General features: G+C 40.3%; 1 protein-coding gene across 1 annotated transcript; it reads right to left on the bottom strand.

Moving 5' to 3' along the window:
- Positions 1-305: 305 nt before the first annotated feature.
- Positions 306-9,937, bottom strand: Znf157 (zinc finger protein 157). Its single transcript, XM_060374637.1, is given in 7 exon segments — positions 306-929; positions 931-1,416; positions 1,419-1,543; positions 3,020-3,044; positions 3,271-3,337; positions 3,606-3,742; positions 9,866-9,937. Coding segments are annotated over 7 exon segments (1,536 nt in total).
- Between the last annotated feature and the right edge of the window lie 3,381 nt (positions 9,938-13,318).

Genomic DNA, 13,318 nt, shown 5'->3' with positions numbered 1-13,318 from the left:
AGTTGATGCACATAAGAAAAAATATTCAAAAGGCTAATCATCAGACAATATGTTGAACTTCACCACTAAATGGAGAAATACAAATGAAAACAGCCAGGCAGAGACAGTTTGCCCACCTGTTATCAAAGCACTAAGAAAACTGAAGCAAAACTCCAAGGCCAGCCAAGGCTACAAAGTATCTCCAAGGAAAAAAAAAAGCAAACAACATTGAGATGGAATGTTAGAACAAAGGAATCAAGACACATTTTTTTTATACCAATCTAAGTACAACACTGTAGCAAGTGTGCTTTGCATGTTCTGTTTGATTAGGGACTTGACCCATTGTGGGGAGGAGCTTCAGCTTTCTCCAATGCACAAAGCAAGGATCAGCCCAAGTGAGTTTTCCGGTGTTCTGTGAGGTGGGTTTTCTGACAGAAGCCCTTTCCACATTCCAAGCATTCAAAGGGCCTTTATTCTGTATGAATTCGCTGATGTTTAGTGAGACTCACTTTCACATAAAAGGCATTTCCACACTCACTACAGTCATAAGGCTTCTCATCAATGTGAGTTCTCTTGTGTTGACGAAGGGATTTCTTCATGCTAAAGAGCTTCCCATAGTCACTACATTCATAAGGTTTCTCTCCTGAATGCATACGCTGATTCTCAATGAGACGGGATTTCACATAGAAAGCATTTCTACATTCATTACATTCATGGGGCTTCTTTCCGGTACGTATTGTCTGATGGATTTCCAGAGATGAGTGCACCTGCAAAGCTTTCCCACATTCCTTACAATGATACAGTTTTTCACCTGTGTGGGTTCTCTGATGATTACTGAGAGTCATTTTCATTCGGACGAATTTCCCACATTCTCCACACTCATAGGGTTTCTCACCTATGTGAATTCTTCGATGTTGGTTTAAAGATTACTTTGCACGTAAGTTTTTCCTCACAGTCCCCACATTCATAGGGTTTTGCCCCTCTGTGAATTTTCAGGTGTTGAGTGAGAGATATTTTGACACAAAATGTCTTACCACATTCATTACATTTATGAGATCTCTCACCAGTGTGAATCCTCTGGTGGATCGTGAGGGTTACCTTCTCAGAAAAGGTTTTCCCACATTCAGTACATTCATAGGGCCTTTCTCCTGTATGTGTTCTGCAATGTAGAATGAGTTGTGACTTTCTGCCAAAAGATTTTCTACATTCATGACATTCAAAAGGCCTCTCTCCTGTGTGAGTTTTCTGATGTGCAATGAGGAATGCCGGTGCACTGAAGGTCTTCGAACATTCACCACACTCTTAGGTCCTCTCCCCTGTATGTGTTCTCAAATGTTCAACAAGGTTAGATTTCCTGCAATATACTTTTCCACATTCATGACATTCAAAGCTTTTATCTCTGGTATGAGTCCTTTTATGTCGAACAAAGCCTGTTTTTTTTCATGGAAGTCTTCCCTGCATCGGTTACAATCAACATTTTTATTTAAAGTTTGAATGCTTTGATGCAGGAAAATGTTGTTCTCCAGCACAAGGGAGCTTTTGCCACATAGCAATAACAGAGGTCCTTTAAAAACAAGAAGAGTGTCATTCTTTCATGTAAAATCTCCAAATGGCTTCCCTCTCATAATATAAAGTTAACATAGATTTTATAACTCTATAATTTGCAGCTAGACAGTGATACACACTAGTAATCTCATTAATTGATTGACCAAAGTAATGAGGGTCCTGAGTATCAGGCCAACTTGGGCTATACAGTGAGACTTATCTCAGAGAAAGAAAGAAAGAAAGAAAGAAAGAAAGAAAGAAAGAAAGAAAGAAAGAAAGAAAAGAAAAGATCCACTTACAATTTAGTCCCTTGTTAATTCACAGGCCTCTTTATCAACATCAGGATAAATTTCTCAGGTAAGGATCAGTTCTCATTCACAGTTCTCTGCCCAGAACATACCTAATCTATATAGCTCTATCTCTTACTTCACTGATATTTGTACACTAATTTTAACCTCACCAAAATCTTTTCCCTGGATACAGTCCCTGAAAATGTGCATTGATAGCTGTCTTTCTTGAGTTCCTTTTCTTTTTACCACCCAAACACTACATAGTTGTTTGTTTCTGGATGCTTTTCCTCACTAGATTGCAAGCTTCAAGAGAACAGGAATATTATTTATTCACTGCTGGATCCCAATACCTAGAATGTGACCAACATGTATTTGGTACTCTTTTAAGTTTTAATAGATAATAAAGGGATTACATGAACGGATGTCTGAAATCATAGGCACCCACATCAATGAAGAAGAATAAGTTTCTAACAGGAGGCAGAGGTCATCAAGTGCAGCAGATAACATTGCAAACATCAAAATCACTAGTACTGAAATGTGAGTATAATATCGGGGTAGGTAATTTCATTTTCTGAAGCATGTAGACCTCCTGTCCTTATTTGAAAGAGCCTAAGAAAGAAAGGGAGTTAGTCTGATGGGGAAAGGATAGGAGCTCCACAAGGACCAAATATATCTGGGCACAGGGTCTTTTCTGAGACTGACATTCAACCAAGGACCATGTATGGATATAACCTAGAACCTCCACTCAGATGTAGCCTGTGGTAGCTCAGTAACCAATTGGTTTCCCAAAGTGAGGGGAACAGGGACTATTTCTAACAGGAACTCAATGACTGGCTCTTTGGTCTCCCCACCCCCGAAGGGAGGAGCAGTCCTGTTAGGCCACAGAGGAGGGCTTTGCAGCCAGTCCTGAAGATACCTGATAAAACAGGATCAGATGAATGGGGAGGAGGTCCCCCCTATCAGTGGACTTGGAAAGGGGCATGGTGGAGATGAGGGAGGGAGGGACTGGGAGGGAATGAGGGATCGGGACACGGCTGGGATACAGAGTTAATAAAATGTAACTGATAAAAAAAATTAAAAAATAAAAAAAAGAGCCTAAGGCTCTAAAAAATTCCTGAAAAATATTACATAAGGATGCCTTCTGGTCTAAATTCCTAGGGTCTGGCTTCCCATGTGTTCAACATATCTGGTGCTTGTTCACTCACTTGAGTAAGCATGGACTGAGGGTTCCTTGTTGTTATGTTGTTATGTTATTGCCACATAGCAATAACAGAGGTCCTTTAAAAACAAGAAGAGTGTCATTCTTTCATGTAAAATCTCCAAATGGCTTCCCTCTCATAATATAAAATTAACATAGATTTTATAACTCTATAATTTGCAGCTAGACAGTGATACACACTAGTAATCTCATTAATTGATCGACCAAAGTAATGAGGGTCCTGAGTATCAGGCCAACTTGGGTTGGCCTCCAGAGTTCTCCCTACTCCAACTTGAAGATCATGTTTGCTTTGACCATGCAGAGGCTTGTTAATGGGAACTGACACAGACATGGGCCAAGAAGTTTGAGCTTTAGGATATCTCATGGAGAAGGAAGGTGTATCTTTATGAGTGGTACAAGGACGGAGCCCATTTAAACTTTACATTTAGGGATGTGCGAACACACATTTTTTTTTCTGGAGCCCTAAACTGATCAGTCAGCTATAACCCTTAAATCTAAAACTAAAATATCACTAAACTGCAGTGGTAGCACATATAATAGTAACCACATGCTCCCAGGGATTACCCAGACACTTATCTTTACCCACAAATGCCAGGTGGCTGTAGTTCTCCAGCATCACATCCTTGTACATATTCCTCTGGGTAGGGTTCAGCCTGTGCCACTCCTGTCAGGTAAAATACACAGCCACATCTTGGAATGACCCAGATCCCTGTAATGACAGTCTACAGTGATCAGAGCACAGTACGTGAGGGAGATTGCATAGGAACTATTTTTCTCAGTGTAGCCCCATTGGGAGCTGAATGGAAAGAACTAAGCTGGATACTTTGTTCATATCTTACTTGATACTGTGCTTTAGAGAGGAACCTTGAAAAGCTCTGGCACCATGTTAATTTACTAATTATTAGACTGATGGTTGCACCCTGTAGTTAGGAGAAGGAGATGGGACAATCAGGGCCATCCTTGGCTATATAACAAGTTCCAGGTCAGCCTGGGCTACATGAAACCTTTTCTGAAACAAAACAAAACTAGACTACTAAGTTAGAACTATGTACCTGGACCTTCACAGATTTCTGGGGAAATGGAAATGAAAAACCACAAGATCTGTACTCAAGTAGCTCATGTGTGCAAGAGACACAAAGACAGAGACACTGGGCTTGCATAAAAGGGAGCTTCAAATTCTACTTGGTGTTATCTAACTACACCTCCCTAGGGAAAATAGAGTTTTAAATCCTTACATGAGAATATTATGTCTGGGCTTGTGATGCAGCTTAGTGGTAGAGTGTTCACCTTAGCATGTGCAAAGCTCTGAGTTTCATTCCTAGAACTGCAAAACAAAATTTAAAAAGGATTACCATCTAATTTTTTGGTGCCTTCTATGCAGTCTCTTGCATAGAATTGGAATGTACTATTGTGATTGCTAGAGTTCTCAACAGCAATCACAATTGTACATTCCAATTAACCTTTATAACATCCACATGTAAGAGACTATGTATAATTTCTACATTTGGCTTATTTGCTTAATGTAATGTCCTTCAGTTCTACCCATTTTGCTGTAAATGACATGATATATTTCTTTTATGTCTCCTCAGCACTGTAGCTCTACAGCTAGCAGCTAGCAGTCTACTTCTCCCTTACAGTGTACCCTGTACCGTCTCAAAACAAAACAAAACAAAACAAAAGCAAACAAAAAACCTAAATGTTTTGCAAACAAAAAATCCTTGTATGGCTGAATAACATTCCAGTCTATATATACACAATATTTTCTCTTATCCATTCAACCACAGATGATCATTATACTCTATATACATGTATCATATTGTCACATAGTACCAAGTAAGTTTGTACAAATAAAATAATAGTCCTATGATATGTAAGGTTCCAAGTTTAAGCCATAGTCCTACAAAAAAATACAGAGAAAAAAATATAAAGAAACAGATTGCTTTGTGGGTAAGGGCCTTTGCCACCAAACCTAATAAACTGAGTCTAATCCCTGGAACTCATATAGAAGAAGGAGAAAACCAATATCCACAGATTTTCCTCTTAATTGCCACACATGCACCATGGCAACACAGACACACACACACACACACACACACACACACACACACACACTTAACTATTTAGGAAAATAAAGTGAGCTACCAAGTATGGTAGCATACATTTGTTGTGCTAGCACTAAAAAAGCAGAGACAGAAGGATTCTGAGTTTGAGGCCAGTATGGATATACATAGTAAGTTTTAGGTCAGCTTGGTTTGTATACAAAGACCCAGTGCCAAGAAAGCAAGGGGGGAAGGAAGGAAAGAAGGAAGGACAAAAGAAAGGAAAGAAAGAGAGAGAAGGAAGGAAGGAAGGAAGGAAGGAAGGAAGGAAGGAAGGAAGGAAGGAAAGAAGGAGAGAGAAGAGGGGAGGAAGGAAAGGAGGAAGGGAGAAAAGAAAGGAGGGAAGGAAGGAAAGAAGGAAGAGAGAGAGAGAGAGAGAGAGAGAGAGAGAGAGAGAAATTGAAAAGACCTGAGGATGTAGCTCAGTAGTAGGATTGGAAGGATGTTTGTCTAGAGTGCAGAAGTCCCTAGATTTGATCCGCAGCAGTGTAACAAAAGTTACATGTGTGTATATATATATATATAATATATTAGGGAAGAGTATGAGCTTGAGGCCAGCCTGAGCTACATATTTAGCTCTAGATTGACCTGTACTATACAGAGAGACTCAGAGATAATATTGTGTGTGGTCTTCCACACCTGTCATTCCTGCACTTGTGAGGTGGAAGCAAAAGGATCAAGAGTTCAAGGCCAGTCTCAGCTGCATAGAGAGTTTAACACCAACATGGGCTGGATGAGACCCTTTCTCAAAACAATATTAATACACTGGGGAATATGGGGTTAGAGTACAAAATAAGAAAGTTTGAATTTATAAGAGGAATTCATCGAACCATATACACTAAAGTATAAAAAGGAAGGAAGGAAGGAAGGAAGGAAGGAAGGAAGGAAGGGAGGGAGGGAGGGAGGGAGGGAGGGAGGGAGGGAGGGAGGGAGGGAGGGAGGGAGGGAGGGAGGAAAGCTTCCTATGAAGCTGGGATGTAATTCACCTAAATGCACAAAACCATGGGTTCAGTCCTCAGTGTGGCATAAAACTAGAAGTAGTTGTATATATTTGTAATCCTAGCACTCAGAAGGCAGAGGCAAGAAAATTCACTCAAAGTTACCCTCAGCTAAATACCAAGTTTGAGACCAGCTTGTGTTACATGAGACCCTGTCAAAACCAAACAAACAAAAAAGTAAAGAAGAAAAGGGGAAAGGAGGGAAAGAAAGAGGTTAAGAGGAAGGGGGAGAGGAAGGAAATTATGCTTCAGGCCATGCTCAGGAAGGGGGCTACAGAGACATTCTATAGTGGAGGGATTCTCAACTTTCATTTTCTATACATCAGCTTCCAAAATGCTTGACTCTAGGGCTGGAGAGATGGCTCAGAGGTTAAAAACAATTGCTGTCCTTCCAAAGGTCCTCAATTCCCAGCAACCACATGGCGGCTCATAACCATCTAGAATGAGATCTGGTGTCCTCTTCTGGCCTGCTGGCTCATATGCAGGCAGAATTCTGTATAACTAACAAATAAATAAATAAATAAATAAATCTTTTTTTTTTTTTATGTTTGATTTCTTGCATCATCAGCATACTTTCTCACTACCCAACCGGCAAGTGGGAGAAAAAGAAAGAGTATTACTCCCAGAAAGATGGCATGAGCATCTGAGTTGATGCTAGGGCAATATTGCAATTAGCTAAGAGGAGGAACAATGGTTGACAGAATACATTTTGATAGATCTTGGAAACATTCATGAAATGTAATGGAGATATCAGGCTGGAACTCAGGAGAGTCAGCTTAGATAGACCAAGGTTTGGGAGGCAAGGTCATTTCACTACTATCTGAATCCATTAGGCCAAATGGCACAACTGTTTGGAAGAAGCACTAAGTACAGGAATTAATGTGCCATGAAGCCAACCAAACAGCTTTCTCAATGGCAGGAAAGTGTGTGGTCTTGGAATATAGGAGGGAAGACACTGTCAAGTGATAGTGCCAGTTCTAACTCAAAAATCTAAGATGATATTTTTCTTTAAAATCTCACTAGATACTTATTAGATAAAGCAATGGCCATACCCTCAGTACAAATTTTCTGTTGCTTTTCTCATTTCTATGATAAAATACCTAAAAGTATATAAAGGTAAGATTTATTTTTGCCTCATGGTTTTGGGAGATTGAGGCCATCCTTGTTGGAAAAGTAAGGCAGCATCATTTTGCCCACATCTAGACAGGTCAGAAAAACAGAACAGGAGGCAATATAAACCTCAAGACCAACTACCAGCACTCACTTATAATCCCAGTGAATGAGGCAGGAGGATGGTAGTAAGCTTGAGTTCCAAAAAAAAGTCCACTATGGCGATGCACACCTTAAATCTTAGGAAGCAGAAGCATAGGCAATGGGTTTCTATGAACTTGAAACCAGCCAGGTCTACATAGCAAGCCCCAGGCCAACTAAGGCTACCCATAATGAGACATGTTAAAAAATAATTTAAAAAGAAGAAGAATTTTAAGAGAATGGGTAAAACATGCAGTAAAAGCAACTAAGGTGTTCTTTAGCCAGTGAATGGCTAAAATGTGTTCTATACATCATGGAATATATTTAGAAATAAGAATGAAGAAACTATTGTGTCACATGCAGCAATTTGGATGAATTTATGCCAAGCAAAAAGAAAATTCCTAAAAGCACATCGTTCATGGTCTAATTATCTAACATTCTTGAAACTGTATTAGATAACATGTTCATGGTTGTCAGGGTTTAAGCGGGGGGTGGAGCAGAAAAGAAGTGGTCTTGGCCTTTAAAGGTAAAATAAGAGACACAGGTGTAGCTCAATAATAGTGTATTTGCATAAGGTACACAAACCCCAGATTTTTCTCCCCCAACAAAGTGAAAAAGGAGAGATCCTTGTGGCCATGGAAATTTTCTCTTCTATGTGAGAATACAAGAAACTATCTATGATCTACAAAGGTTTCACCAGATTAACACTGGGGGAAACTGAGTAAACCACATGCTGCAGCTGAATTTATAATTACTTCAAAAGAAACACATTCCCAGATATGTGATCCCAGCATTGGAGGCAAGAGTAGTGCTAAGCCAGCCAAGGCCACACAGCAAGACCCTGTCTCAAAAACACCGAAATAGTTTTTCTTCATTTTAGCCTTTCCTGCTCTTGGGAGTCCTTTCTCAGTCTTCCTTAATAAATCTATGTTCAGCTCTAATAAAAAGAAAAAGAAAAAAAAATCAGTTAAAGAAATAGCAAACCTGTCAATGAAAATATGCTGGACTTTGAGTCACTAGCATATAACATGAGAATTTTTCCTGTGCTGCAAATCTGTCTAAACAATTGTCGAGCTATATTTTAGGTAATTGGACTGGAGAATTCGATACTACGATGGAGCAGCTGAGAGTGGCCATTGTCACAGTAAATTCTACCAGAGTGGACGCAGGACTAGCCACAGGATTATCATCATGGATTGCTGCAGCCATGAATCATCTGAAGGAATGGGCGGGCGTGGGAGCGTTAGCAGGCCTTCTGGTGTTGGTCTCCTTGGTTTGCCTGTGGTATATATGCAAGATTAGAGTCTCACAACAGTGTGATGCAGCCATGATCATTCAGGCCTTTACAGCCATTGAAGCAGGACATTCGCCCCAAGCATGGTTGGCTACCATAAAAAGCTAAAATGTTACGCTCAGGATGCAAGGCTAAGCACCGCACTCAGGGTCGGCCGCTTTCGACCCAGAGAAGAGCATGTCTGATTGCATGCGGGTTGATACCCCAGGTCCTGCCTCTGAGAAAAAGGTATCGGACGGGTCTGATGCTCTTTGGGTGGATGACACCTAAATGAACATCGGTACAAAGTCCCAATTTATTTCTAATATCAGAGATCAGACCTCTACTCTTGCCTGATGCGTCTAAAACAAAAAGGGGGAACTGTAGAGAGCTGCAGAATGCTGTGCCTTAAAGATGGAGCTGGTTTCTGCCTTCCACCTTCCCGATGGTGAGTGCTCTCTGTCACGAACAATTCCACATTTGGCTAAGGCTGAGGATCTGGCTTGCTTCCATGTATGTGGACCTATCTGCATTGCCCATGTGGCACGCCTGGGTTGGCTACCCAGAGGCTATTTAAGCTGTGGGCTGGCTTTCCCCAGGGTCAGATGATTGTTCAAGGTTCCTGAATAAACTGCATTGAAAAAAAAAAAAAGAAAGAAAAGAAAGGGAGCTTCAGAGAGCCACCTCTCTCTGCCTTCTCAGGGTTTAGAACATAAGCAAGTGCCATGCCTTTAAACTTTTTATATCAGTGCTAGGGATGGAATTCAGAGTCTCGTTTATGCATTTAACACATTTAATAAACAGCAAGCATTTAACAAAATTGAGGTATCTCCCTAGCCTATACAACTTATTGTTTTAGGCTTTTTTAGGGTTGGAGAAGATACTATATATGCATTGGCTCATAACTAAAAACAAAATTTTAAATATTAAGTATCATATTCAACTTAAAAAATTTCTTTATATTTCTTTTCTGTATTTCAAGAAGAGAGCTGGAGAAAAATACCGTGAAAGTCTTTTTAGTCAGTTTCCATGATTGACAAAATAAACTTCTATTTGAATTAAAAAAAAAAAAAAGAAATAGCAAACCCGAGAATGCGTTGTGGTTTTAAAGCACTTCGAGAACCTGTCTGGCTTCCTGGATTCCCACTCTCCCCCAGCAAAAAGAATAAAAGAAAAAAAAAAACATATAGGTGGGGGGGGAAAATTCTTACCTCAATAAATCTACCAGGTTCTTCTGGATTCAAGGCAGGAAATCTCTGGGGTGATTTCTCATTCGCTGGCATATTCACCTCAGCTCTCCCCCTTTCAAAGCTGAAGAGTATAGAAGTTCCACAGAGACAGAAACAAGAGTATCCATATGTTGCTGTGAGGAGACTGTGACCAAGACAACTTACTGAATAAAGCATTTAACCAGAGCTTGATTACAATTTCCAAAGTATAGTCCATGATCATCATGATGGGAAGCATGGCAGCAGGCTGGCATGGTATTTAAGCAGTAGCTGAAAGCTCACATAGAATCTGAAAGTTGCCTGCAGAGCCAGAGGCTGGACCTGGTGTGGAAACCTCAAAACCCACCCCTAGTGATACACCTTCTCCAGCAAGGTCCTACTTACTCCAGCAAGGCCACACCTCAACCAGGAACCAAACAGGCAAATACATGAGCCATTCTCATTCAGTCCACCACACCGTATCCTTACACCCACTGACTTCATAGAGCTAAGCAACACCAACTAATCTTTACTGTGGGTAGATCACAATATCCACACTCAACAGAATGAGCTGAGCCCATTATTTTCTGATGCCTCCATAAGGAGCTGCAACCATTGTCCTGACCCAGACAGCCTGTCAACTGCAAATAGAAGCATTTCAGGTACTCATGTAAGGCCAGTATTTCTTTTTTTTTTTTTTTCTGAGACAGGTTATTACTCTTAAGTTTGGGGTCCTACAGAAAAAGAGACTATTACTACAATTGAAGGGCATAAACAAAGCAAACTACTCTTGATTAAGAGGGTGTGTTTGGAAAAGCAAACACATTAGGATTTTTTTATCCTAAATCATGTGGTGACTATAACTTTTCCCCATTGGCTGGTGTCTGAACTCACAATCTTACTCAACTGGCTAGACTTGGCACAGAGGAAATGAAGGAGTAAAAGGAAAGAGGTCACTGTTCCAAGGAGAAAAAAGAGTCACTGCTCCACACCATCAAAAATTCCTAGAACAGAACAGTGGGTCTTTGTGAAAACTAAGGTTTTACTAGTTGGGAAGAATAAAAAATATTTTCAAGTCTTACAAGTTAGGGAAAATAAACAGATTTTAATTACTTGTCCTAAACTGAAGTCTTACAGTATTTGATGGAAGAGTCATATTTGATACTTCTTACATTCTGTAACCCAAGCTGGCCTGGAAGTCTTATAAGCCATGTTCAACTCAAACTTGTGGCAATTCTGTTTCTGCCACTAAGGGCTGAGATTACAAGTGTGAGTCACAACACATGGCTGACACATGACACTTACCTTTACCTCTATTTGACAGACTTTTCTTTCTCTCTTTTCCTTTTTTTTTTTTTTTTAATACAAGATATCAGTAGCTTCTCCTGGCCTCAAACGTGATATATAGTTGAATTCTTGATCCTCTTGCCTCTACTTCCTGCATGCTGGAATTATAGGTGTGAGCTTTATGCAGTGCTAGGGATTGAAATCAAGACTTTGTGTATGCTAGACAAGCATTCTACCAACTGAACCAGTTCTTGACCCAGGAACTTTTCTTTAGTAAATGAAATTATACGGTGACTTTTGTGGTCTATTGTTTTAGCTTACAGAGTGATAAGATAAAAACATAAGTCAAGGACGTGAGAGATGGCTCAGAAGTTAAGAGCACTGGCTGTTTTTCCAGAGGTCCTGAGGTCAGTTTTGAGTTCAATTCCCAGTAACCATATGGTGGCTCACAACCATCTAGAATGAGATCTGGTGTCCTCTTCTGGCCTTCAGGCATATATGTATTTATACACTGTATAAATCATACATACATACATACATATATACATATATACCACAGGTTAGTTTATTACATTGTTTCTGCTTTTTTTTTTCTTTTTAAAAAATTTCCACCACCACCCCCACCTGTTCCCAACCCCACCAAACCACCCCCAGTCCACCTGGGAAATTTATTTTACTTTATCTTCCCAGGGAGATCCTTGCATCCTCCCTAAAACCCTCCATGTTACTAAGCCTCTCTGGATCTGTGGACCATTATAGTAAAAAAAAAAAATTTGTAATTTTTGTTTCTTTAAAAAACACAGAAATAAGGGCTGGAGAGATGGCTCAGAGGTTAAGAGCACTGGCTGCTCTTCCAGAGGTTCTGAGTTCAATTCCCAGCAACTACATGGTGGCTCACAACCACCTATAATGAGATCTGGTGCTCTTTTCTGGCGTTCAGTTGGATACGCAGACAGAACATTGTATAAATAATAAATAAATAAAATCTTAAGAATTTTTAAGGAAAAAAAAACAGAAATATAAGAAAATGCTGTTTTTGTTTTTGGTTTGTTTGGTTGGTTGGTTTTGGTTTTAATCTCAAACGTGGGGGTATAGGGCTGCTTCAAAGCATGCGTAGAGGTGTAATTTTGCCAGCTGCGGATAGTTTCTGAGATTGGGTGACGTTTGGAATTCTGGGGACTTTTCATAGTATATATAAAAGCTAGAGCCATAATAGGTGGAGGGTGTTTGTTGATCATTCAAGGGGTGTTGGTTGTGGTTTGTTATTATTCGTGCTCTAAGAAAAAATTAGATTCAGGGATTTCTCTCTCTTTCTCTCTCTCTCTCTCTGTCTCTCCCTCCTTCTCTCCTTCCTTCTCTCCTTCTTTCCCTCCCTCCATCCATCCCTCTCTCTCCCCTTCTCTCATTCTTTCTCTCCTATCTAGTGACAGGGGGTGAAACCGGGGAGGATAAAGGGTGGGAAAAAGAAGAACCCACAAAGTAGCAAAGTCCAGCTAACAGACAGCTAATATCCATTTATAAGTGCATACATACCATGTTTGTCTTTCTGGGTCTGGGTTATCTCCCTCAGAATGATTTTTTTTTCTAGTTCGATCCATTTGCCTACATATCTCACGATGTCTATGTTTCTAACAGCTTAGTAATATTCCTTGTGTAAATGTATCACATTTTCCTTATCCACTCTTTGATTAAGAGACATCTAGGTTGTTCCCATTTTCTGGCTATTATGAATAAAGCTGCTAAGAACACAGTTGAAAGACTCATAACCAAACCTTCAGCAGAGTGCAGGGAATCACATGAAATAAGGGGGAGTTAGTATGACGTGGAGAGGATAGGAGCTCTACAAGGACCAAATATATCTGGGCACAGGGGTCTTTTCGGAGACTGACACTCCACCAAGGACTATGTATGGATATAATCTAGAACCTCTGCTCGGGTGTAGCCCGTGGTAGCTCAGTAACCAATTGGTTTCCCACAGTAAGGGGAACAGGGACTATTTCTGACAGGAACTTAATGGCAGGCTCTTTGACCTTCCCACCCCCCTCCCCAAGGGAGGAGCAGTCCTGCTAGGCCACAGAGAAGGACTTTGCAGCCAGTCTTGATGATACCTGATAAAACAGGGTCAGATGAAAGAGGAAGAGGTCCTCCCCAATCAGTGGACTTGGAAAG

Source organism: Meriones unguiculatus, chromosome X (assembly GCF_030254825.1).
Source record: "Meriones unguiculatus strain TT.TT164.6M chromosome X, Bangor_MerUng_6.1, whole genome shotgun sequence".
Taxonomy (NCBI): domain Eukaryota; kingdom Metazoa; phylum Chordata; class Mammalia; order Rodentia; family Muridae; genus Meriones; species Meriones unguiculatus.
Note: the sequence above shows the minus strand (reverse complement) of the source record. Positions and strands in the feature narration are given on the sequence as shown.